Below are 27,494 nucleotides of genomic sequence, written 5' to 3' on the forward strand. Positions count from 1 at the left end.
ATGACCTGATGCAAAAAAGGCCCACCTGGACCTAAACCTGGAACCGCTGCAGCTTAAAAACCTCACCCAACACACCTGGAGGCAACTTCCCTGACTCCTCTCTCTCTCTCTCTCTCTCCCTGAGTCACGGAACCTCGCCCGAGACCTTAGTTCCCAAATAAAGCCTTTGACCGCTAAAATTTTTTAGCCTCTGACTCCTATCTTTACCCTGCCTTACGCCTGACCCTAACACACCCGATGTTTTTTTCTCTTCTGCCCTTCAATTTATGAGCCTATCTTAACCAAGAAGCCCTCCTATATACTAACCAGGGAAGTGGTAAGCTTTTTCCATCTCAGCAAATTTGAAACATTTACCTGTTTTGTTTTGCAAAGAATGTGTCTTTTCTACCCACTCTGCTTACCTCAACTCATAACCAACCACAATATTCTTTCCAATTTTGGAATCTAGAAAAATGTCAGGTGTTATAGGGCCACCAAAATAATGGCATTAAAGAACAATACTAAGTACCGTACTATTAGTGTGCTGTTAGTACTATACTACTTCGTGTTAAGATTGTTTGATTCTGGACTAAATGAAATGGAGTACCTGACCTTCATCAGCAAAATGGCCTCACCAACTTCTTATTAGAACATGCATCCATAAGTCTGATAAGACTGTGGAAGCAGAAGGAACTGTGGTAGAAAGGTACCTGGTCTAATTCATCTTTTATCCTTTGCATCCAGCACAGAGAGTGAATGCTAATACATGCTTAATTTAATGTATGTATTCATGTACTGAAAAAGTTCAACAAATAGATGAGCAGTGGTACAGCAAGTAATCAGGCAAATACCAACATTATAAGGATTTTAGATTTTCTAAAAGTTCAATTAAATTAAAATACTGCCACTTTTCCAGAATACAGAAATCAAATTCCAAGAAAGCACTTTTAATAAAATAAGGCACAATGTTTAATAAGGCAAAATTCACACAGAGGGTTAATATAACATCACATTCTCTTGTGAGTCCTGTGGGGGGAAAAAGGAGGTATAGAAGTGAAGTAGCTTAAATATATTTTTAGAGCATTTGCCATTACCAAGTAATATATAAATTTGACGCACTTAACTGTATCTTATTCTGAAAAGGAAATATAATTGTTGAATCATGTTGCTGAATTACATTTATTGTTATCATTAAGTTTTAAATATCTATATATTTATAGATATTTGTAATTCACAAGATTTCAAGTAGATAAAATTAAGAAATCAGACAATAAAAAGTAATCTGACTAAAGCAAAAGTACATATATTTTCAATATCCTTTGTTGATACTTTAAAGTCCCAAACTTTATAAAAAGTTAAAATACTGGTAATTTAAAATATTTCTCCCATTATACTTTCATTTCTCATGAATACAAAGTGGGCTCAGAAATGCAACAAACACCAATTATAGGCACACAGGTCTCTCCATGATTAAACTGTTGTAAAGTGATTGTTGAAATTAATATTCCTTCTAAATAACATACATCACATCAATGACCACATCAATGTCAACCATTTGAGTTTAAAAGGATTCTCTTAAAACATCAGTTGTAGACAGAAGAACTAACCAATTTAGTAATGTTTTATAGTACCAGCAACAGCATTTTCAATCTTATCCCAGTTTCTTCTAACTACAATTTAGAATAAAAGTTTTATCCCATTTATTCACAACCACAGAAAGTAAGTTCTGGTGAATGCATACAGTCAATCCAACCATGGCTTTCTGGTACAGTGGTATATACATAACCTTCATTAAACTAGTAAGTTTTAATATTTACTAGATTGAATACTGTACCTTAGGACAAACTGAGACTAACAAATCCCAGGTAAAAGTCTAGTAGCACCTAAATCAGTATTACCCTGTGAGTAATAATTCAATAATGTTTGTTGTTAGTGAACTGTTATTTTATACATCAATTCGCAACAAATATGGACCACGGAGAGACAGAAAAATGGAGATATTTACATGAAAAATGTTAAAACATAGCCCCTTGCAACCTAGTGTTACAAAGAAACCACTCACAAAATATCCTAGGCCTCACAGCAGTAAAATCTTTGCATCATGCTATTAACATGACAGCCTTTATATGCTGTCACCCTTAGTGGTAGCAGATAAATTTACTTTACAAAATAATATAAAAAAGAATATACCTTTCACTGATTTTATTTCAGAGGACCCTGATCCTTATGGCTTGACCTTCTCCCATAGTATGCATGATTAGGATTCTTTCTCCAGAAGCTCTAGACTCATAGACATTAGGCCCTGTTTTAGGGGAAGGAATTCCTCAGGTCACTCACAGTCTACCTCCCTCAAGTCAAATGCAAAAGGTCATTAGGCTGTCATAAACCACTTACTAAATGACAGTGCCCCAAACTTTGGGTCTACAATGAAGGATTTAAGGCATACACTTTCTGAGCATACATGAAGACACTGTTGCCTTTAAAAAGATCATGGCTATAATGAAAATACAGAAGTGGATTCTATTAAATTCATCACATTAATGTTATACAGAGTATGGTGCTTAATACAGAAACAGTGACAGGTACTTCTTTTCTACACAGACAGAATCAGAAATATGTATCACAGATCATGTTGCCTAAAAACATACGTATCAGCCTTTATTGTTAACACCCAGCAGAACTTTTAAAAGCTATTTTGGACCAAATGCAGAATAATATTTATACTAACATAATACAATCTCTAATTTGGATAAGAAGAGGGTCATTTAAGTAAAAATTAGGTATTTCTAAATAAATGCAGCTTAACTAATTACATACACATATTATAACTGCTGTTTTGCCTACAAAGGGTACTTAGAATAACATTTTATATAAATAAATACTGCTAAAATGCTTTAAAAGATCAAACTTTATTTGCACCAATTATTTGCTTAGTATTTTTTTTCTTTTTTTACATAGTGAAAAGGTAAACACTAACTAAGGCTGTACCATAAATTTCAGGTTAATGAGGTATTACTTTCTCCCTTTGGAAAGAGCAAAGTTGGCTCTAAGAAAATCCTATTTACTTGCTGGCTTGTCATCATAGAGGGATGTGGATAATCTCCTAATAGCAGAAACCAAAGAAACTTAGTGATAAAGACTTTCAGATGGTTGTCAATGGGCCACATGATTTTAAAACAATTCACTATTACTTTAAAGAACTTTTTTGGCTTAGGGCTATCCTGGGGTGTCTGGTGACTTCTCTTTTCCTGCCCTTTGTTATAAAGATTTCTTTCATTTAACACTCCAGCAAACAGCCGTTTCCTACTCTTTGCTTAAATTGATATTTACAATGTTTGGTAGAATTGGTCTGCAGTATTACACTGCACCAGCGTGGACTGCCTTTAACTTTTATCTACATCAACATAAAAATTTCTCAAATTTGAGGTACAGTTTACAATGCATCTTTATTTTTAAATTTGGTTACTTAAAATTCCAAAGAATAGAAATTTCAGAATAAGAGACTCCTCTGGCATACATATAGAAGTAAAATATGAACAGTAAACCCTCAGATATACCTCTGGTACTCAAATACAAGGAATACTAAGAACCTCGACTAGCTTGTCGTTAGGTCAGCCAACCCCTGGCACCATGGAAGCAAAATGTTCTATCAGCTAATCTTCCTATTTCCTAAAATCCTAGGACTATTCAAACTGAGTTGGTGATGCTGAGAATTGGATTCTAAGAATAAAGATTACTAAGAATGTTCAATGTACCCATTTCCATTTCAAATATTAACACTGAAAAATTCCATTCTAGACACATTAATGCTGTGGTGAAGTAATTTGATACACAGAAGTTCTGGTCACTAAAATTAGAGCAGTATCAAAAACTTATTTCACTATGAAAATTAGCGCAGGTTTTGTAAATCTCAAAAAATAAAGTTTATTAACTAGTTTAAACACAAACAGATGACTTAGCAACTAAAGAGACAGACTACATTTAAAATACATAGCTATATGATTCGGGAATTGATTATCTGGTTGTTAAATTATCAAGTCCCTTGCATCTCATCTTCTAATTTCTACCAATCACCATTTATGAAAAAAAGGTAAGGTAGAGGAGAGAAACAAAAAGCTTAGAAATTATTAGCAGCTCTTATAAAAGGTTAGGTCAAAGATTTAAAAGAAAAAATATATTGATCTGTGTTCAAGGGACAAGACTAGCCCAAGGTCCCCCTGCAACACTGGCACCTTAACTCCTAAAAACGAAACAACAACAACAAAAAACCAAAAAAGATAAAACTAACAACTGAAATGTAGAGTTTTGTAAAAGTCACTAAAGACAGCTACACACTGATCTTAGATTTTCAAATGTCCACGTACAACAAACACTTTGTTGTATATTATGGTATACATCTACATATAAAGCAAAGTCCAGAAACTATTTCTGGTTGGACCTATTTACATCTGTAAAGACCAATCAGTATAACTTCTTTCTGGGAAGCTGGAAAGAGGTAAGTATGGTTAAATACTATACTGACATACCTACCCATTTATTTTACGAAGACTAACTCTCAGAAGATTACCCAAGCTGTTACTTAGGTCAAGCTGGTAATAAATTAGTAAACTGAGGCATTTAAGCCAGAAAAATTTGGTCCTATCAGTTTGGATATATTACTATGAACACATTATTTTCTATGAAAATATTTTATGTATTGATATTAACTCAGTTACAAACATTTTGGGTTTGCCACTTAGGCACTGCCTAAGTCATCTTTACCTTTCCTAATTTTGTAGTATGCAGCTTGCTGTGGCTCAAGTGGAAAAGTAAACAAAGGCTTTCCATTACTTCCATATTATGATATAATCACCCATGTACTACATTGCTAGGCAGCAGAAACATACTAGATTACTTCTACAGACATAGACAATTTCTGAATCAAAAGGAAAAAAGAATCTTACTACATTATAACGAGGTGAAGGGATTCATTCTATAGCAGCGTTTCACAACTGCAGTCATGAAACTCTCATGATGTTTCATGAATAAAATAATAAAGTCTGAACTATCCTACAGTATATTTTCTTCTAAAATAAAAAATAACATGAGACAAAACCCTAACATATGTACATATTATTATTATTATACAACAATCTGGTTTTAAGAAATGGTGTGCCCCAGTCATGAAAGCCAAGAAGTCAGAAAGGAGATCCTCTGATGTTCCAATGTGTTTCTGACCTGCGTACGACTGTATAGGTAACATTTACCAACAAAACATCATGTTATTATTATTGGTCAGTTATCTAATGACTGCTAGTATGTGTTGTGCATTTTATAATATCAAGTTATAATTGTACTATCATTCAATTTTTATTGCATATTAAACTAGTTAATAAAAATTTGGTCATTTCTAATAGCAATTAATTTGTGACACATTTTTCTGCTATACTTTAGATGTCTTCAATAAATTTCTTGTTATCAATACATTACTTTCATAAAGTATTCTATGGTTAAACTAGTTTTAGAAATTGCTCTATTTCGCACGATTTCGAGACTGCTTTAAAGTCTTTACATAAATGAGTGCTGCCCACAATTTTATTTGGCTTGTTGTAGTAGTTTTCTAGTTTTTCTTTAAAATGTACAGAAAGTTACAGTTCAGTACACACAGGCAAAGGAGTCAGAGGTGAGCTAAAAATTTTTAAATCATCTTCCCACTCCTTTAATGCAAGATACAAAGAAGTTCTCTGAGCTTACATCTCTTTTCTGTCAAAAGAAATCTGACAGATTTTTATATCAAAAGCTATTATCTGTCTTAATGAAAAGATTAATCAAGACTGTTGCCTCCCATTAAATGCAAAAGTGATTGCTTACAAGGGATCACTTCACGTTTAAACAAAAAATTCAAATATAGTTGTTTACCTAGTTCTGTTAAAGTATATTTTAAAGCGTTCTGCATAGTATGTCAGATTATACAGGCTACTCTGGCATCATTCCTTGAATAAGTTTCTAAAACCTTGCTAGGATTAAGGCACTATAACAGTCATTGCTGGATTACAGAAGGGAAACCACAATCATATAGAACAAAAGAGCAGTACTGAAGAGTTTCAAAATCCCACATAAAAGTTATATTCCTTACTTTACCAATTAATAGGTCAGAAAGGGTTAGGTCCTATGTAACCATCTGGGAACTTATCTGAATGGCTCTGTAATCTAGACACACGGGTGATACAAGAAGGGAGGGCAGTTCCTGTTATGGGATAGTGTTCAGCCTAAACCCAAGGACAATTCTGGTAATAATTACAGCTCTGATCACTTCTTTCTTCATCTCAACTGTCACAAGTCACACCACTCATGGTTTATTATAACACTGCTCTTCAGAATGCTCCAATGTGCTGTATGATTCATGAAAAACTTGAGTGAAAACTGCAAAGAATCAGCTAAATTTGAAACTGCCATTCAGACTAAAATTATATTCAAAGAATCCAAACATGGAACTGGACTCATTCCTGCTGAATAAGAAGATGAAATACAAAATCTTTTCCGTCATCTCCGACTCTTCCAGAGACATTCAAGATGAAGATCTGGTTTCCAGTGAACTTCAATTTTCTTTTCTAACCACATTTGCTCAGTTCTTTTAGTGTTTCACACCACCCTGCATTCTTTTCAACCAAGAAGAACTTTCTGCATTCTGTGTGCAGCAACACTAGCTTCATCTTCTGAGTCAGATTCGCTCTGGGATGTGGAGCTGTGAGAGGCAGAACTGCAAGGGGAAGAGCACTCTGGGGAACATAAGTAGTGCATCAGTGGGAGGCGGTACTTCCCACAGAAGTCCACAAATTTAATTTGTCTGACACAGCAGTCAAAGTAGACTCCTGGAAAGAAGAAGGAATTAAGTACAAAATAATCATTACAAAGCAAAGAGCCATTTCTTTTTCAACCCCTTCTCCAGCATTCTGAAGAAAAGTCATATACAGTCTTCTCTTTTAAGCAGAAGCAGTAGTTGCTTCTATAGGTATTTACAGAAATAGCAGAAGGTCTTAGGGATGGCAATTTGGCTGCAAAGAGAAGGCCAGATAAGATTTAACTTAAAGGGAGCTGGCATTAAAGGGATACTGTTTAATTAGCTTGTTTTCTCTGGGTGACTTGGTGGACAGTGGCTGATGGAGAAATTACAGGATACCCACCGTTGTGTTCTTCCTCTGTTCCCCAAGTTACTCCTTGGTACTACCCTTCAGTCAAGAAGCTTTAAAAAAGCCCATAAAACTGCTTTAATAATGATCTTAAAAGATTAAGTTGTCATTTACAAAATGTGCAGGAAGGAGATGACTTCTGGTATTCCTGTTCATATACACTGGGAAGGCAAAATGCCATCTTACATTTCCACAGGTTCTGAATCTACAGGTTTCAAAGCGGTTTCACTAATGATCTCACTTGATTTTCACGCAATTATATATTGTTAGGTAGACTGAAACTAGTATTCCCCTTTTTTGATTCCTACTTTAGTGCTCCTGAATCTGGGGTCTTTCAGCTAAGTAAAAATACAGCTAGAGCTGAGAGGAAAGCAGAGGTTGCTGTGGCTCAGGGTTCAGTATTAACTGGAACATCTACAACTCTGGGTCCCATCACCTTTCTGCAGCGAATCTCAACCTCTTTTTTCTAAAATTCCTCTGGCACCAACTACTCTGTGTATATCACACAAGGGACTAAAGTAAAAAGATGTGGTTCAAGAAAAGGAGAAATAATGATTTCTATTTAACTTTTTCCTAATACTTTCCCCATTAACTTTAAAGTTTTCTGATACTGTAAGAATAATTCATAGTTTAAAAAGGGTGTTTCATGGTATGTTACTTCGAACAATTTAGGAAAAAAAATAAATGCAATAAAGTGGTCAGTTAATATTGATAATAAATTCCCTAAAATGTGTTAGCATCCTAAAAACAGATGGAAGTAATAAAATAAAGCATTATAGAGTTACCATGCGCTAAAACAGTACAATACTACCTTGTCATTTCTGAGATCTCAGACTCTACAAAGACAAAAAACCCTCACAAAATATAAGTTTATTTTTGTTTAACTTAGGGTTCAAGAGTTAATAAGTCTGAGGGGAAAGTATCAAAGGCTCAATTTATAATTAATAATCTTAACTTTTAAACTAATAATTTTTAAAGTATTTTTGTTTCTGAGATAAAGGACACGCCAACATACTAAAGAAGTCATTTTAAAAAAGCATTTAAAAGGATACTGTCCCTTACCACTGTCAAAGCCAACTTGGGAAAGGAGAACCACAGAGAAGAGCATAAGCACATCTAATCTGGCACAGCACAACACCTTCTATTTCTAAGAGTGAGTGGCCAGAAATGGCCCAGGGTATTGTCTTTTTTTTTTTCCTTTTTAAACCAACAGTGTCGTTTTTATTTTTTAATATTCTTTGAGGAACCTAAATCATTTTCTCTTTTAACCTTCAAACAGTTCAAGACACAATGGGACTTTCAGGGATAATCTCACTTGGCTCTGATCATCATTATGCACCATTTCCTTAGCACCTACATTTCTCCTACAATAGTAAAAACCTTTCTGTAGCCTCATATATTGGATTTTTAAAAAGAAGTCCTTTAGGAGAGAGCCAAAATAAAATGACCTGCTATCAGTCACCAGCTCCCACCCACACACCCTGGCACTTGAGGCCCTTCATAGTTAGGCCTCAATGTGTCTTTTACTCCTCTCTCATTACTTCCCTAACTGCACATTTGAGCAATTATTACTCAAACCATAGTGTGCCCCATACTGTTTTGTCTCCAATTTTGCTCTCTCCAACTGAAAAGTTTCCTATCCTCAATTTTACCATATCAAAATTCAACTCATACTTCAAGAATCATCTCATCTTTTCCAGACCCAATTAAATATACTTTCTCCCTCCACTGATTTCCAATAGTACTCTGATTTCCTATTTTACTCTGCCTTACAGTCTACCATTTCTTTAATTCTCTCCAAATATTCTAAACTCAAGAAATTTTGAGCCAGGGATTTACAAGAATATATAAGTCCAGGGTACATTCCAAAACTGGCACATTCAGCCCATTCTCCTACATCCTGAATCATGTTCTATGAAGGTACCTGATACTCAGAACAGTGGGTCTACGAAAATGTCCTTCAAATAAATATGAAAGGTGGCTACACATTTTGGAGACTCTTTTTAAACTGTTAGGACTATTGGGGCACCTGAGTGGCTCAGTGAGTTAAGTGTCTAACTCTTGGGTTTCAGCTCAGGTCATGATCTCACGGTTTGTGAGTTTGAGTCCCACATCAGGCTCTGTGCTGACTGTGCAGAGCCTGCCTGGGATTCTCATTCTCCTTCTCTCTCTGCCTCTCCCCTGTTCACGCTCTCTCTCAAAATAAAGAAATAAACCTTAAATAATCTTACATTTCCACAGGTTCTTAATCTACAGGTTTCAAAGCGGTTTCACTAATGATCTCACTTGATTTTCACGCAAACTTAAACTGTCAGGACTGTTTAATGCTTCTTTTGTGTTTCCTCTCATTTTACTGTCTTACTCTACTATCCTATGACAGTTCAAAGACATGCTGAGACTTTCTGGGTATTTTCCTTCTGTATGAATTGTAAAAACAAACAAACAAACAAGCAAAAAAGCAAAACCAATGAAAAACAAAAAGGAAGGAAGGAAGGGGGAGATGGGAGAAATGTCTTCTTTTTGGTAAAAGGGTGAAAGGATGAGGGAAACAGAAACAGATTAAATGCCTTTCTCTGAAATAAGACAAGTAATTAAAAACATTTCGATCATCAATATAAAAAAAAAAAAGCTCAAGGAACAGGAAACATATATACTGAATGAACTTACCTCCACACTTTGGGTTTGGGCAATTGCTGGCTAAACTCAAGTATCTAAGAAGATTCCCAGGAAGATCGAAGGGAGTGTAGGAAATATTTCGAATTTTAATGGTCCGTGCAGCTAATTCCAGGAGAGTTGGAGGGTCATAGGTTAAATCTCTAACAAAACGAACAACCAATGGATTTCCTCGCAAACTCAATTCTTCCAAATGAATAAGATTGAGGATCTCTCGAGGCAGGTATGTCAGCAAGTTATTGTGAAGACTGAGGGAACGAAGTGAATGCAACCTACAATGAAGGTAGTATAAAAATCAATGGCAGGGAGCAAGCTAACTACCAAGAGAGTTAAGCGAAGAGCTTGATTTCCCCAAGAGAATGAGCAATTAAGGTCAATGAAGTAAAATAAAAAGGAACTGAAACTAGAGGGCAGACTTGTAAATATCATGAAATGACATTTGCCCATGGAATCTTAGAGAGTGTAGAATTAGTATTCTGATGTGCCAGGCTGATACAAATGCTAGATTTAAAGATTTTTTTTTTTTAGTATGCCTTATCATTCAGATACCTCCAAAGATTTAAAATGCAACAGAAAGCAAGTTCTTTCACATTATTTCATCAGAACAGGAATGCTTCATATCAAATATAAAATCAATTAAAATTCCATAAACCCTGGAGAAATCTATGCCAAATTACTCTATTTTTGATTAGAGAAAACTGGCTAACCAAATATGTTGAGGAATAAACCAGGGCATTTAAAAGTAGTATTAAAAATAAGCAACTCAACTCACAGCAAACTCAAAACTATAATTCTCATGTATCATTTACTTTGAGAATGTCTAATTCTCTTTTACATATAAAATATGTGGGATGAATACTTAGGACAAAAATTCCTAAGCCTGGATCTCTACGTGTACTTAGATTGCCTGAAACTACTCACTGTGAAAGCTGAGGAGGCACACTTTGAATTTTGTTGTCACATAATACCAAGTAACTTAGAGAAGGCAGATTTGCTAATTCTGGTGGGATTTCTTTGATGAAGTTTCCTCCGAGATATAAACACTCTAAACTGTAAAAACAAATAAAAACAAACGTAAACAAACAAAAACTGGACAAGAAATTCCAATGTCTTTATTACAACAAACATATTTATTTATTAATTCAGCAAATGTTTTACTTAGGGATGTGCTAAGTGCTATATGGTCTCTAGAGAAATAAAGCAACCTTCAAGGAGCTTATATGACAGGTAAGCAGGTAAGACATGCCATCGTTAGACAATATTATAATTAAACACAAAACAAGGACATAAATAAGAATAACATGATTAAAATACCAAAGTAAGCAGAACAGTCCATAAATAATAGAGAAGTTTTAAAAGTAGAGAAGAAAAGGACACAGTAGTAGGGACTGAGACAGGTTTTGCAAAAGTGTTATGACTTTGGCTGGACTTTAGCCCATGCAAATGCAGGAAAGAAAATACTTTAGGTTGGAGGGGAGAGCTTTTTTGGGACAACAAACACATCTTTTAACACAGAAGAAGAGAATTCATATTGAAGAACCCAGAGAGAAGGCTGAAGGAAAGCCAGATTACATGAAGCCCAAATTCTGTGATGGTAGGCTTGGATTTGATGCACTGTGAGGCAATGGGAAAGCTACTAACCTTTTTCTGAAGACAGTGGAAAAACATGGCTGAACTCTACATTTCTTCTTTGTTCTTACTATTGCAAATGCATTCTTCAGGAACTATCTAAATAAATTATGTAAAACTGACCACTATCATGAAATTAAAGTTCCAGACAGTCACCTTATTTTCCATCAAGTTAACAATATTTCAGACATAAAATATATTGCACCAAAACGTACTGCTACTTTTTGTGGTGATGATTGTAGAAAGGCTCTCTCCAAAAGATTTCGGCAGGGAGTGGCAGAATCATTTCTTACAATGTATATAAATATAATTAAAATGTATACATACAGATCTTTTTCATTACTGTTTTGTCTTCCTGTTAAATCTGTTAACTCAGTAGACACTAGCATTCTTTAAGACACCTTTAAGTGTGTCTTAAAGAGAAAATACCTACTATACCCAAACTTCCAGGGTAAGAATTCCCTGGGGTATTTTTAAAGCTACAAAATCGAAGCCCCGTCCAAATTTAATCAGAGTTCCAGGGTAAGATTTTAGGAAATCAGGTTAAAAGGGAAATGTTAAAAGGTAAAGCCAAGTTACTCTGCAGAGCTACAGCTAATTACAAATCCACAATTAGCATTTAAGGGCACTTCTTACCACGTAAACCTGCCAACACTTATTATCATCATCTCCCTTAATTTTTTGTTATTATTTGTATGAAAAATGACACAATTCTGTTCTTTAAATTTGCAGTTCTCTAGTTACTAGTGAATTTTGTACGTTTTGGCCATTTGTGTATCTTTAGAGAACTGCCTGTTCATATCCTTTACCCATTTTTATCATAGGTTATATGGCTTTCTCTTATTAATTTGTTGGGAGCTTTGTTGTTAAATATATGTTCTGCATAACCTTGTTTCTCTGTGGCCTAGAGCATGGTCTATTTTTGTTCATATTTTACACATGTACAATGAATGTGTAGCTACTAGGATTGAGCTTATTAACTGCAATTCAAATTTTTACAGTTATCTCTCATTATTTGGCCTTCTTGTTCTGCTGCTTAGTCTTCTACCAGAACCATAGTTTTCCTTCTTCCCTTTATAATTACCAAGTTTTGTTCTTTCCCTCTGAAAATACAGGAGCTATAATACAGATAAATCCTTGTTAAACTGTTCCTTAACTCACATGAAGCATTTCTCTTTTTCCCTTTTAATCCATTTTGCCTTAAAATTTATTTCTTTTCATTATCAATACTGTCTTCTTTTGTTAGTATTTATTTCACTTAATCCACCATTCACCAGAATAAGAAGTTAGACCAATTACTTATTCTCGTTATGCCTCCGTTTCTTCTTCTTCAAAATAGAGTAATATATAATATAAAGTACCTAGTTAACACATATGAACTGGGCACCTACCATGTGCCAGGCACTATTCCAAGGAATATGGTACAAATAAGACCAAGTTCTTGACCTTACAATCTAGTGATAGAAAATAAATCAGAGAACACATATAGATTATGACAGATATGTTTAAGTGTTATAAAGAAAAAGGGAGGTAATCAGATGGTGATTAAAGTGAAATTCTAGACAGGGTGCTCAGGAAAGTTTCTGTTAGATGACATGTGAATGGAGATCTGAATAGAATAAATGAGTACAAATCCCTGAGGCTGAAAAATGCTTGGTGTGTTGCCAGTGTGGGTACATCAGTGTAGTAGAAGTGGGAGAGTAGTGGTCAGAGGTCAGACAGATAGCCTGGGAAGGCCAGATCAGAGGGACCTTTGGGCCTCAGTAAGGATTTTATCCTATGTAGGAAGGGTTTTGAACAAAGGCTAATTGTCTAACTTAACTTACACTTTAGAAAGACCACTTGGCTACTGTGTGAAAAGTAGCATGGTAAGTGGTGGGGAGAGGGGAGTATGATGGGAGGAGAGGAAGCAGGATGAACAGTCTGGAGCCTAATGCAGTAGCACAGATGCAAAATGGTAGAGATTTACTTGATACATCTTTTTCTATCTTGTTACTTTTAACTCATTGGGTTATTTCAAGTGAACTCTTTACAAACATACACAACTTGATTGTTGATATATTTAGACTTGTGTTTTCTAATACCACAGTATATCTCAATATCTTTTGTTCATTTGTTGTGTTTCAATCACGTCCAGAGACAGGTCTAGCAAGAAGTTGCTATGACTGATGTCAGAGAGGTTGCTGCCTGCGTTCTCCTCTAGGATTTTTATGGTTTCCTGGCTCACATTTAGGTCTTTCATCCATTTTGAATTTAGTTTTGTGTACAGTGTGAGAAAGTAGTCCAGTTTCATTTTTCTGCATGTCGCTGTCCAGTTTTCCCAACAGCATTTGTTAAAGAGACTTTTTTCCACTGGATATTCTTTCCTGCTTCGTCGAAGATTAGTTGACCATATAGTTGTGGGCCCATTTCTGGGTTTTCTATCTGTTCCATTGATCTATGTACCTGTTTTTGTGCCAGTACCATACTGCCTTAATGACAATAGTTTTATAATTTAGCCTGGAATCTGAAATCAGGATGCCTTCATTTTTTTTCTTTTTCAGTATTGCTTTGGCTATTCAGGGTCTTTTGTGGTTCCATACAAACTTTAGGATTGTTCTAGCTCTGTGAAAAATGCAGGTGGGGATTTTGATGGGGATTGCCTTAAATATGTAGATTGCTGTGGGTAGTATAGACATTTTAACAATGCTTGTTCTTTCAACCCATGAGCATGGAATGCTTTTCTATTTCCTTGTGTTTTCTTCAATTTCTTTCGTAAGTGTTCTATAGTTTCCAGAGAACACATATTTTACCTCTTTGGTTAGGTTTATTCCTAGGTATCTCATGGTTTTTGGTTAAACTGCAAATGAGATCAATTCCTTGATCTTTTTCTGTTGCTTCATTATTGGTGTATAGAAATGCAACACATTTCTGTATGTTGATTTTATATCCTACAACTTTCCTGAATTCATATATTAGTTCTAGCAATTTTTTGGTGTCTTTAAGGTTTTCTACACAGCATATCATGTCGTCTACAAATAGTGGAAGTTTGACTTCTTCCTTACTGATTTGGATGCCTTTTATTTCTTTTTGTTGTCTGATTGCTGAGACTGAAATTTTCAGTACTATGTTAAATAGTGGACATCCTTGCCTTGTTCCTGACCATAGCTGAAAGGCTCTCAGTTTTTCCCCACTGAGGATGATATTAGCTGTGGGTTTTTCGCATGTGGCCTTTATGATCTTGAGGTATGTTCCATCAAACCCTACCAGTTGAGGGTTTTTATCAAGAATGGATGCTGTATTTTGTCAAATGCTTTTTCTGCATCTATCAAGAGGATCATATGGTTCTTACTCTTTCTTTTATAAATGTGGTGTATAAATGTGGTGTATAGTATTAAGTATAACGGTTTAAGTATTAACTCTTCTTTCAATGTCTAGTAGAATTCTCCTGGAGGGCGCCTGGGTGGCGCAGTCGGTTAAGCGTCCGACTTCAGCCAGGTCACGATCTCGCGGTCTGTGAGTTCGAGCCCCGCGTCAGGCTCTGGGCTGATGGCTCGGAGCCTGGAGCCTGTTTCCGATTCTGTGTCTCCCTCTCTCTCTGCCCCTCCCCCATTCATGCTCTGTCTCTCTCTGTCCCAAAAATAAAAAAAAACAAAAAAACAAAAAAAAAAAACAAAAAACGTTGGAATTCTCCTGGGAAGCCATTTGGCCCTTGACTCATGTTTGTTGGGAGATTTTTGATTACTGTTTTAATTTCTTTGTTGGTTATGGGTCTATTCATATTTTCTATTTCTTCCTGTTTCAGTTTTGGTAGTTTGCACGTTTCTTGGAATTTATCCATTTCTTCCAGATTATCCAGTTTGTTGGCAAATAATTTTTCATAATATTCTCTCACAATTGTCTGTATTTCTGAGTTGTTGGTTGTGATCTCTCACCTTTCACTTGTGACTTTATTTATTTGGGTCCTTTCTCTTTTCTATTTGATAAGTCTGGCTAGGGGTTTATCAATTTTATTAATTCTTTCAAAGAACCAGCACTTAGTTTTGGTAATCTGTTCTACTGGGTTTTTTGGTTTCTTCTATCATTATTATTATTTTTTAAAGTAGGCTCCATGCCCAGTGTGGAGCCCCATGTGGGGCTCAAACTCAGGACCCTGAGATCAAGACCTGAACTGAGATCAAGAGCTGGATGCTCAACCAACTGAGTCACCCAGGCACCCATTTTTTTTATTTTTGTTTGTTTCGTATCATTTATTTCTATTCTAGTATTTATTATTTCCCTTCTTCTGTTGCCTTTAGGCTTTATTTGCTTTTCCTTTTGGAGCTCCATTAGGTGTATGGTTAGGTTGTATATTTGAGACCTTTCTTGCTTCTTGAGATAAGCCTGAATTGCAATATACTTCCCTCTTAGGACCACCATCACTGCATCCCAAACATTTTGGACTACTGTGTTTTCATTTTCATTTGCCTCCATATACTTTTTAATTTCTTCTTTAATTTCCTAGTTAGCCCAGGAAATAGGTTAGCCCTATTCTTTAATAGGATGTTTTTTTAACCTCCATGTATTTGTGGTCTTTCCAAATTTTTCCTTATGGCTGACTTCAAGTTTCATGGTGTTGTGGTCTAAAAATATGTGTGGTATGATCTCGATCTTTTTGTATTTGTTGAGGCATGATTTGTGACTCAGTATGGAGCTATTCTGTAGAAAATTTTGTGTGCACTTGAAAAGAACGTGCATTCTGCTGCTTTAGGATGGAATGTCCTGAATATACCTGTTAAGGCCATCTGGTCCAGTATGTAATTCAAAACTATTGTTTCCTTATCAATTTTCTGCTTAGATGATCTGTCCATTCCTGTAAGTGCTGTGTTAAAGTCTCCTATTATTGTATTACTATCAGTGAGTTTCTTTATGGTTGTTAGTAACTGATTTATGTATTTGGGTGTTTTCAATTTGGGGGCATAAATATTTACAATTGTTTGATCTTCTTGTTGGATAGACCTTTTAATTATGATATAATGCCCTTCTTCCTATCTTGTTACAGTCTTTGTTCTAAAATATAGTTCATCTAAGTATGGCTACTCCGGCTTCCTTTTCATGTCCATTAGCAGGATAGATGGTTCTCCACCCCCTCACTTTCAATCTGGAGGTGTCTTTATGTCTAAAATGAATCTTTTGTAGGCAATATGTAGATCAGTCTTGTGGATTTAATCTATTCTGATACCCTGTGTCTTTTGATTGGAGAATTTAGTCCATTTACATTCATATTGATTATTGAAAGATATGAATTTAGTGCCATTGTGTTACCTATAGAGTTGGTTTTTGGAGATGGTCTCTGTTCCTTTCTAGTCTTTGTTGCTTTTGGTCTTTCTTTCCCACTCAAAGAGTTCCCTTTAATATTTCTTGCAGGGCTGGTTAAGTGGTCACAAACTCCTTTTGTTTTTGTTTGTGTGGGAAAATCTTTATCTCTCCTTCTATTCTGAATGACTGCCTTGCTGGATAAAGTATTCTTGGCTGCATATTTTCCCCATTCAGCTTTTTAAATATATTATGCCACTCCCTTCTGGCCTGCCAGGTTTCTGTGGAGAGATCTGCTAACTTGATTTGTCTTCCTTTGTAGGTTAGGAACTGCTTTTTCCCTTGCTGCTTGCAGGATTCTTTCCTTAATCTCTTTATCTTGCAAATTTTACCATGATATGTCTTAGTGTTGGCTGGATTTTGTTGATTTTGATGAGAGTTCTCTGTGCCTCTTGGATTTGGATGTCTGATTCCCGAGATTAGGGTAGTTTTCAACTGTAATTTGCTCAAATAAACTTTCTGACCTTTTTCCTCTCCCTTCAGCTTCTGGGACTCCTAAGGTACAAATGCTATTTCATTTTAATAAGTTGCTACGTTCCTTAAGTCTACCTTCATGCTCCATTACCTTTGTTTCCCTCTTCTTTTCAGCTTCACTATTTCCCATTAATTTTATCTCTTGTATCACTAATTCACTCCTCTACTTTGTCCATCCTCATTGTTATGGCCTCCATTTGGGTTTGCAACTTGGTTATAGCATTTTTAATTTTGGCCTGACTAGATTTTCGTTCTTTTATCTCTGTAGTAAGGGATTCTCTAGTCTTCTATGCTCTTTTCAAGCCCAGCTAGAACGCTTATAATTGTTTTAAATTCTAGTTCAGACATCTTATCCCTGGCCATCATTTCTTCCTGTTCTTTTTTGGGGATGAATTCCTCTGTCTTGTCATTTTGGAGGGGAGAAAAACAAAAAAGAAAAAAATAATAAAATAAAATTAAAATTAAAAGATTCTTTCTCCACTTGGTGGTGCTGTTTAGCTCACTGTGGTCCATCAGTGCTGGTGGGCTAGGAGTGAAAATGGCTTCACCCTGCTCTCTAGTCTCTGGAGTGGGAAGTTTGCACCCTTGCAGATGTGCAATCACCCCTCCTGTGTCCCTGGCTTCTGTCAGATCCCCACCTCCACCCGGCTGTGTCTGAGCTGTCCACCTGCCAGGTGGTGCAGCTCTCCTCGGTTTTCTCTCAGGCATGGCTGTGTTTGAACCCCACACTTCAGAGGCCCCCACAGCCTGCTGTGATCCTCTGGGGGAGGGTTTCACTGTATTGTGGCCGGTGCTGTCTTGTCCCAGGAAATGGTCACTTGACTCGCGCAGAAGCAGTGGCTCAGAGTTTATGATATCATAACACACTGTCAGAGCCAGGGTTTGCAGTCCTCAGCCAGTGTCTTTGTTCCTACACTGGTGAATGGAGCAGCTCTACAGTGCCTGCCAGGTCTTTTGCCCCCTGAGAGGCCGTATCACTTCTACCAAATGCACTCCAAGCAGGGGAACTGCTTCTCCCCATGTGACCCAGGGGATTCTCAGATCATGCTGCCTGCTTCCTTGCAGAAGCACCACCAGGTGTTAACCTTCAAAACGTTAGACTCTGTACTCTGCTCACTGGGATCATGGATTCCTCTCCACAGCAGCACCCATGGCTCTTTTCTCCCACAAATCAACTTCTGCAGTTCCTACCTTCCACAGGCGTTTTTGTTTGTTTGTAGACATGCAGCTTTGATCTCTAAGACTTCTGATTTCTTGGGTATTCAGAATTATTTGATTATTTCGATATTCATGTAGCTGTTTGGGGGAGGAGGCAAGCTTAGGGTTACCCTACTCCTCTGCCGTTTTAACCCTCTTCTTATAATTCTGAATTTTATTAAAATTAGTTCCCACTTATACCTAAAAATAGGTTGGGCCCAGATAAGCTTGTTTTCAACCTGTGAGGTATAAGCCTTTGCTAGTAAACAGCTTGCTATTTCTTTTAAAGTCCATTTTTCTTGGAGTATATATTTTACGAGTCCTTTCAGCAAGGACCCATGGTCTTAATTTTTGAGTCCTTTGTCTCTGTTTTTATCTGTTTCCTTCACTGTTGAATAACAGCTTGGCTGGGCATAAAACTCTAGGTTGACAGTTACTTTTCCTTAGCACTAGGAAGCTATTATTTCATTATCTTACTACACCCGTATTACTACTATTGTTTCTTTGTAGGTAATCAGTTTTTTTCTCATTAGGAGCTGTTAGTGTCTTTTTTCTGTATTCTCATTGTTCTAAAGTTTTACTATGGTGTTTCAAGATATCAGTTTAGAGCACTCTTTCTTTAATTGTGGAAAATTTCAGCTACTATTGCTTTAAACACTGCCTTTCCTATATTCTCTTTCTAGAATTTCTACTAAACAGCAGTTTGAATGTAGGAATCAATTTTCCATGAAAGAAACATTTTTTTCATACTTTCCATTTCTTTATCTTTTGTGCTGCATTCCAGGAGAATGCCTCAGTAAGATCTTTTAGCTTACCGATTCATTCATCAGCTGACTTCAATCCACCTTTCAGCACACTTAGTTCACAATTACATTTTTTCATTTCTAGGGATTCTAACTGGGGTTTTCATAATTGTCGGTTTTTTAATCTTCTTATTCTTGTTTCATTGTTGAAGTTCCTGCCTTTACCTCTCTGAAGTTAGAAAACATACTTATTTTAAAGTCCTTTAGTGAGTACCTTATTATATGTATTTTCCCAGGTATAATTTCTTTCATTTGTTGAATTTCTTATCTAGTCCATAATCTCAGCCATCCTTGATAATATGGTGATTTAAAAAGCCAGCCTGAATCTGAAGTTTTGTCATTTTATTTATTTATTAAAAAAAAATTTTTTTTTTAATGTTTATTTCTGAGGCAGAGAGAGACAGAGCATGAATGGGGGAGGGTCAGAGAAAGAGGGAGACACAGATTCAGAAGCAGGCTCCAGGCTCCAGGCTCTGAGCTGGCAGCACAGAGCCCGACGCGGGGCTCGAACTCACAAACCATGAGATCATGACCTGAGCCGAAGTCGGTCGCTCAACCACTGAGCCACCCAGGCACCCCTGAAGTTTTGTCATTTTAAACATACATTGATACTTTTTTCCTATTTTTGACTATGCAAATTTTTCCAAGATTGTATTTCTCCCTTTTGATTTATAATGCTTAGTAAAAGTAGCAGACAACTTTAATTTTGATATGTTATTTTTTCTCTTTCAAAGATCATCTTGTAGCAACAATCAACTGTTTGCATAGAAGACTGAATTCTCCTGCACATAAGTGTTTAGGCACTGGTAAAAAAGGTTTCTCGGCAGGATTTTTGATCCTACTACATATGGTATAATTTAATGCTTAGTTACTCAGAAATCTCTTTTTCAGTGAGGGGAGCTACTAGAATAGAATAAAATAGAGTAGAATAGAATAGAACATTTGGGGCCCAAATCACTGAAATTATCCTGGAAAAGGGACTGTTTTAATTAGAAGACTACCTGGGAAAAAATTTAGCAATCCTGGGAGTCCTTTCATAAAGAATTCAATAGTTAAATAACAATTTGCAATATAATCTAATGATGAAGAAAAGAAAAGAAGGTGAAGAAAGGGAAGAGTGAATCTGAGAGCAAACTTAAATATTCCTTCCTATTTGTTTAAGTCAAGAACTAAGAGAAATTAGTATCTGGTTGTCAGTTATGACTCCATGTCTCCTTTAATCAATGCTTTGGAGTGAGTGGGGAGGTACACAGACAGAAAGGATACCAAACCTTAGTAGTTACTTGACATTGGCAGAAAGTATCTCCATCTTCTAAAATATAAAAAGCCCACTATTTCAAAATCATATAAATTCTCTTTTGCAACTGATGGGTACCATTAATCAGTACACAGCCAGCATATTAAATTTACACTCTCAGGCTTATTTTCTCACTTTGAAGCTCAATTTCCAAAGGTCTAGAGACTTGAAGCCTTTCATGATTTGTGGGAATTTCTAAAACACACTGTTTCCAAACATGCTTCTGAAAGGAGAAAAGAAACTATTGTTGAATTTAAATCAAAACTGTAGTGTTTACAAGTTCCTGTGGTGTGTATTTGTCAACATTGCACTTCTGTTCATCAGGCTTGGAACAATTTTATTTTTTAGTATTTGATGAATATTGAAAACAGAAAACTCATTCACAGAATTTACAGAATTCTTCCTTTCTTTTCTGTTTCGCATTAACAGACCAACCTTAAATTTGTTTCTTGGAAAGTATTTTGCTTTTCCAATCATTAGGGATACTGAAATGGGTGTCTTTTCTCTAGCAAGGGCCCATGACCTACTGAAAAAAATACATGAGAGTCCCTTAATGCCAGTAACTTTAACCACAGGTACAAGTAGAAAACGTTTTGCTTCTCCACCCAAATAAAAATGACATTAAGAATATCAAAAATATATTGGGGCACCTGGGTGGCTCAGTCGGTTGAGTGTCCGACTTCAGCTCAGGTCAATCTTGCAGTCTGCGAGTTCAAGCCTCATGGTCAAGCTCTGTGCTGACAGATCAGACCTGGAGCCTGCTTTGGATTCTGTGTCTCCCTCTCTCTCTGCCCCTCCCCCCACTCATGCTGTGTGTCTCTCTGTCTCTCAAAAATGAACAAATGTTAAAAAGAAAAAAAAATAACAAAAATATAAATTAGTTCTACATTATGGTTGGTTACAGGGAGATGGAATTATAGTGAGACAGTTTTGAACAAAAAGGCAGAAAACCGGAAGAGAAACACAGACAGATTAAGAACCAGGGGCACCTGGGTGGCTCAGTTCGTTAAGCATCCAACTTCAGCTCAGGTCATGATCTCATGGCTCTTGAGTTCGAGCCCCATGTCGGGCTCTGAGCTGACAGCTCAGGGCCTGGAGGTTGCTTTGGATTCTGTGTCTCCCCCCTCTCTCCATCCCTCCCCCCACTCACGCTGTCTCTCTCTCTCTCTCTCTCTCAAAAATAAACATTTTTTAAAAATTAAAAAAAAAAAGTTGGGGCCCCTGGGTGGCTCAGTTGGTTAAGCATCCAACTTTGCCTCAGGTCATGATCTCGCGGTCTGTGAGTTCGAGCCCCGCGTCGGGCTCTGTGCTGACAGCTCAGAGCCTGGAGCCTGTTTCAGATTCTGTGTCTCCCTCTCTCTCTGACCCTCTCCCGTTCATGCTGTCTCTGTCTCAAAAAAATAAATAAATAAATAAAGTTAAAAAAAAATTAAAAAAAGGGGCGCCTGGGTGGCGCAGTTGGTTGAGCGTCCGACTTCAGCCAGGTCACGATCTCGCGGTCCGTGAGTTCGAGCCCCGCGTCAGGCTCTGGGCTGATGGCTCTGAGCCTGGAGCCTGTTTCCGATTCTGTGTCTCCCTCTCTCTCTGCCCCTCCCCCGTTCATGCTCTGTCTCTCTCTGTCCCAAAAATAAATAAAAAACGTTGAAAAAAAAATTTTTTTTTTTAAAAATTAAAAAAAAAAGAAAGATAAGAACCATACATTTGTGGATAAAGAAAGTAGTTTTCTTGAGGTGGCATCCTTATACTGCATCATTTTCAAATACTATCACTCACGACAGGCTTTATTTTAAAATACATGAACCACATAAATCTCATCGTCACTAGCTGGTTTCAACTAAGTGACTGATACTAAATCTCACTGTCCTCATCTGATCAAATAAAAAGGGGTAGGGTGCCTGGGTGGCTCAGTTGGTTGAGCATCTGACTCTTGGTTTCGGCTCAGGTTATGATATCGTGGTTTCATGGGTTCAACCCCTGGATGGGGCTCTGCACTGGCAGCATGGAGCCTGCTTGTGATCTCTTTCTCTCTCTCTCTGCCCTCCCCTACTTGTGCTCTCTCTCTCTCTCAAAATAAATAAATAAACTTTAAAAAATAAAAATAAACAGGTGCCTGGGTGGCTCAGTCAGTTGGGCATCCGACTTCAGGTCAGGTCACGATCCCATGGTTTGTGGGTTCGAGCCCAGTGTCAGACTCTGTGCTGACAGCTCGAAGCCTGGATCCTGCTTCAGATTCTGTGTCCCCCTCTCTCTCTCTGCCCCTACCCTGATTGATCTCTCTCAAAAATAAATAAAAACATTAAAAAAAATTAAAAAATTTAAAAAAAAATAATAAAAAGAGGTGAATCAGGACATTGCCCAGGTTGTTTCTACTTCTAAGACTATATTTCTACATGACCCTTTTAGCCTACACTCAACTAGAATTTAAATTTGGAGCATGGCCTAAACCTTTACTGATTCTGATTAGTAAAGAGAAATAGAGCATACAACTGAAAAATGATAACACAGACAAAAAAGATCCTACACACAACTGAGCCAAAGGTACAATGACCATAAAGCACAGTTTATTAGCCCAGAAAACCAGGTCAACCAGGCAAACGGTTTTGACCAATCCTCCTGATTACATATGCAATAGAAGTCAGAAGGATTAGGTGTTAGCCCTACTCTGTCACTGTGGAAAATTCTTGGGGTTGGAGTCAGAGATCCCTCAGATCAAATCCAATTCCACCACTCATTAGTTTTGGGTTCTTATAACTTAAGAGCCTCTCAGAGCCTCAGTTTCTTCCTCTCATCTCATAGAGGTATTGTGAGAATTAAAAAGCATATTTAGAGCCCCTACTACAGAGCCTACAGCATTATAAGTACTCAATAAATATGATTTTTGCCTACCTTTCCCCCAATGTGATAGAAGTAATAATTGGTTTTTTAGTATATCAAGAAGACTTAAGTGAGATGGTTGGAATTATGGAACTTCAAAATTATGAGGAAACCAAGAACTATCAATTTTATGTATAAATCTCTTTCCAACACTTCTACTTCTTACTAGCTCTCCTAGCATCATCAACATGTAAGCTATCATCATCTCTCATTCTCCTAGAATGACCTCCTTCTAACCAGCCCTCAAAGTCTCTTATCTTATCCACCCTCTCCCCACTCCATTGCTGTGCAGCATCAAGACAGACGTGCTTAAAACTCTCTCATGTGGGGGCACCTGAGTGGCTCAGTCAGTTGGGCATCCGACTCTTGATTTCGGCTCAGGTCATGATCTCAGGGATGTGGGAATAAGCCCTATATTGGGCTCTGCACTGACAGCATAGAGCCTGCTTGGGATTCTCTATTCTGTCTCTCCCTCTCTCTCTCTGCTCCTCCCCTGCTTGCATTTGCTGTCTCTCAAAATAAATAAATAAACTAAAAAACAAACAAACCAAAACCAAAAAACCAAAAGCAAAAAACCTCTCTCCTGTGTACCTAGAATAAAATCCAAACTTTACCATGGCCTGAAGATCCAACATGGCCTGGGAATGGTCCAAGTTCACATTTGCCACTTTCCCTTTTGGCCACTTTCTCACTATGCTCTAGTACAATGTCCTCCTTTCAAAATGTTGGCCTTCAGTCCCTCTTGCCTTCAGGCTTTTACATGCACTATTCCTTTTACCTGGACTGATCCCACCCCACCCTCTCCTAGTTAATTCTTATTCTTCCTTCAAAAGCTCAATTCAGATTACTTCCTCAAGAACCAAACTAAGTCATGTCCCTCTGTTATTTCAACACACTCCATTTGTCTTCATAGAACTTATAACAACTGTAATTAAATAATGAGGTTTACACGTTAGTTGTTTAATGTCTCCTGTTAGTGTGTTAGCTCCATGAGAATAGGATCATGTCCACCTTTGTATCCCCAGTACCTAGGACAGTGCCTAATACATGGCAAGTACTTCATAAATATCTGTTGATGAGTCAAGAAGGGACATCTTGTCCAAATGCCTTATTTTGCAGATTCGGAAGCTGTGGTCAGGATATGTTAAGTGACCTGCCTAAGGCTGGGACACCAAGAGTTCTTATTCTCAGGCTAATGTTCTTTTCACTATTTAACTCTTTCTAGCTCTAATATTCTGTTATCTTAGAAAACTCAAAACAAGATGTGAAAATATTCTACAGATGACGGATACTTTTTTTTCCACTTTGGACAATACACTTCCTTTTGCTCTTTTTCTCACACCCTTGCAGAGCACTTTTAGGAGACTTTTGCTATCCTATTTCCTCTGCTTCCTCCTTCCATTTAATTCAACATTTATTTACTGAATAATGTAGTGCATGAGGCGGACCTGTGAACAAAGAATTACAATCAATAAGGTAAATGCAATGGCAGGATGAATGAGGTACAAAAGGACAGTTTAGTCAATAACTAATTGTTGTTCAGGAAGCAGTAGAGGAAGAAAATAGATAACCCTGGAGATAGGTTCTGAAGGATGAATAGGAGCTTGGCAGGTGCAGGCAACATTCCAGGCAAAGGGAACTGCACATGTACAGAGGCACTGCATCCATTCAACACATATTTAGTAAGTGTCCATAAGGTGCTGGTAAACTGCACGGCTCACTTCTTTTCACAAGTAGCAGTGCTAGTATTGCGACAGAGAAAGGAAAGTAGAGAAAGGATAGGAGTGCTAGTGTTGCTACAGAGAAACGATACAGAGCAGTGGAAAGCAAGGGTTTGGTCAGAGTATCTTGTTTGTCATGCTAAACGGCATAAACTTTGATCTATAAGTATGGAAAAACACCAGACACAGCAAGGAAATGACAACCTCAGATTTACATTTGTGTGAGTACCTACTCAGTTCGGATCACTCCCCCGGAACCAAGAAAAAAGAAAAACTGCTTCCAAAATCAGCTTGGGGCAAACACAATTCCAAACGCTGTCACACACAACGATCTTATTTATTCACGTACAAACTCGCTGAGATGGCCGGGCAGTGCTCACTGCCCAAGAATTAAGGAGCGGGCCTGGAAGAAGAAGGTTACGTGACAACTGTACGACGCCAAGACCAGGCCTAGCGCTCCGGGGCTCCCGGACACCGCCCCAGGCTCCCCGACTCTTGGGGGGCACGGCCCAGCTCACCTCTGCAAGTTCTCGATCTCGGCCGGGATGTTCTGCAGTTGGTTGCCGCCCAGGCTGAGGGTCTGCAGCGCGCGCAGCTCCAGCAACGAGGCGGGCACCTCCTGGAAGCAGTTCCCGCTGAGGTTGAGCATCTGGAGGCTGCGGCAGAGCGGCGACTGGGCCAGGCCCTTGGGCAGCGCGCCGGGCCCTCCGAGCCGGTTGTTTTTGGCCAGCAGCGTGCGCAGGCTGCTCAGCGCCAGCAGCTCAGGCCCGAGCGCGGTCAACGCGTTGCCGCTCACGTCCAACAGCTGGAGGTGTGGAAAGCCGCTGCCCAGCGCCCGCGGCAGCGACACCAGACGGTTATGAGGCAGCAGCAGCCGGAGCAGCGCCTCCCTGGCGCCGCGCCGCTCCTCGCCCCGCGCCTCCAGCTCCAACTCCAGCGTCTCGGGGGACACGTTGAGGCGGGACATGTTCAGTTCAGCCTCCCCCGCAGCGACCACCGCCGCTCCGGCCTCCTCCATCGCGGCCGCCGCGGGGCGCGTGGCCCCGGAACCGAAGGGCGCCGCGCGCGACCCACAGGCCGGGAGCTCCGCCGCGCCCCGGAACCTGAACCGAGGGCTGCGTCGGAAGTGGCGCGAGCTGGCGCTAACCCCGCGCGCCCCCGCCGGGTCACGCGACGCTAGGCGGCGGGGTGCGCGCGCCGTTCGGGGGCTGGGCTGCTTTTCACGCGGCGCGCAGCGCGGAGATAGGGCGCGGGCGTGGGGGCAGGGGCCGAGTGGCTGCCAGGTAGAGCCTTGAACCTCGGAGGGTTTATAGTCCCTGAGGTCCCAATGACCTGTCCCCAGAGTGAGGGACTGCCTCGGTAAACAGACCTAGGACTGTTTGCTTTTCTGGCCTCGAGGGTTCGCGCGTCATGGTGCACCGCCCCCTTGGTTCCCAGGTTAGGAGTGGGCCCTCTACGCTGCAGGATTCAGTGAGAACACAGGAATTTAGTGATGAGTCATCTTCAGTACAGCAATCCCAGGAATTTGGAGGCCGGGGATTAACCAAGCTGACTTCAAAATGCAAAGACAGCTGGACTAGAAAATCAGAACCCCTGGATCCTTCCCCCGGTTCTCTTATTAAATAAGCTGTGTGTCCTTGGACAAGGGATTTCATTTCCGTTTCTCCATCCATAAAGTATTGATAATACTTGCTCTGTTTACCCTACAGGATTCATTTCTTTTTTAAGCATGATAAAAATAAGGTATATCAAGTAATGGTGTTTCTATTTTTTAGCTACAGAAGCTTTTCCGTGGTTTTTAAGTTGTAGTGGCTAGAAATGAATCTGGGAGCCAAGGGGGTTTGTTAATTTCGGATAGCTAAAATTAACTGATTAGTTTAAGAACCAAGCATTGAGACTTTACTGCAGGTTAAAACTGCAATTAACTGGCAAAATCCTGACGCTGGCTTTGATTTAGTACTTATAATTAACATATTTGCCCTAAACTCAGTCTCCTCTGAAATTACTTTTTATGATTTTGAAAAGTCATGAGTAGAAATGAGAAAAATATCAAGCATTTTTTTTTACTAATTGTATAAAATTAGTATATAATCAATGACATTAATTTGCTTTCCTCCTAAAGGAATAAAGTAACTTTTTTCTTGACACTTATTTGTGTGAGAAACTTTATGCCTCTTACTGGCTGCCAAATTTTAATTTCTGGTTGAGTTATAGTGGGAGGATATACTTGGACAGTTTAAACCAGAGATCGAATGTTTTTAAAACCTATAGTGTCCCTGCTTTTGAAACCTGTTTCTAAAGGGTCCTCTTAAAAAATTAGACCTTGCTTTGGATCAAGATCACA

The 27,494-nt window shown here is 38.3% G+C and overlaps 1 protein-coding gene across 2 annotated transcripts; it reads right to left on the reverse strand.

The window, feature by feature from the left end:
* Positions 1-1,139: 1,139 nt before the first annotated feature.
* LRRC58 (leucine rich repeat containing 58) lies at positions 1,140-26,289 on the reverse strand. Of its 2 annotated transcripts, XM_049629432.1 has the most exons (4): positions 25,669-26,272; positions 10,743-10,871; positions 9,816-10,093; positions 1,140-6,830 (listed from the first exon to the last, which is right to left on the reverse strand). In XM_049629432.1, the coding sequence occupies exons 1-4, from the start codon at positions 26,166-26,168 to the stop codon at positions 6,622-6,624; spliced, it is 1,116 nt and encodes a 371-aa protein (XP_049485389.1). In that variant the 5' UTR covers positions 26,169-26,272; the 3' UTR covers positions 1,140-6,621. The 2 variants fall into 2 exon arrangements, with proteins under 2 accessions (XP_049485389.1, XP_049485388.1); XM_049629431.1 differs by lacking the exon at positions 1,140-6,830 and having other exon boundaries at positions 6,837-10,093; positions 25,669-26,289.
* Positions 26,290-27,494: the final 1,205 nt, after the last annotated feature.

The sequence above is a fragment of the Panthera uncia genome, chromosome C2 (assembly GCF_023721935.1).
Source record: "Panthera uncia isolate 11264 chromosome C2, Puncia_PCG_1.0, whole genome shotgun sequence".
NCBI lineage: Eukaryota > Metazoa > Chordata > Mammalia > Carnivora > Felidae > Panthera > Panthera uncia.

Bases quoted from the DNA above. Each gene is read 5' to 3' on its own strand.
- LRRC58 (XM_049629431.1), bottom strand. From the start codon at position 26,168: ATGGAGGAGGCCGGAGCGGCGGTGGTCGCTGCGGGGGAGGCTGAACTG. The intron at 10,872-25,668 runs GTGAGCTGGGCC...TTGTTTTTACAG, and splicing joins GAGATCGAGAACTTGCAGAG to TTTAGAGTGTTTATATCTCG. The intron at 10,094-10,742 runs GTGAGTAGTTTC...CCTTCATTGTAG, and splicing joins GTGCCTCCTCAGCTTTCACA to GTTGCATTCACTTCGTTCCC.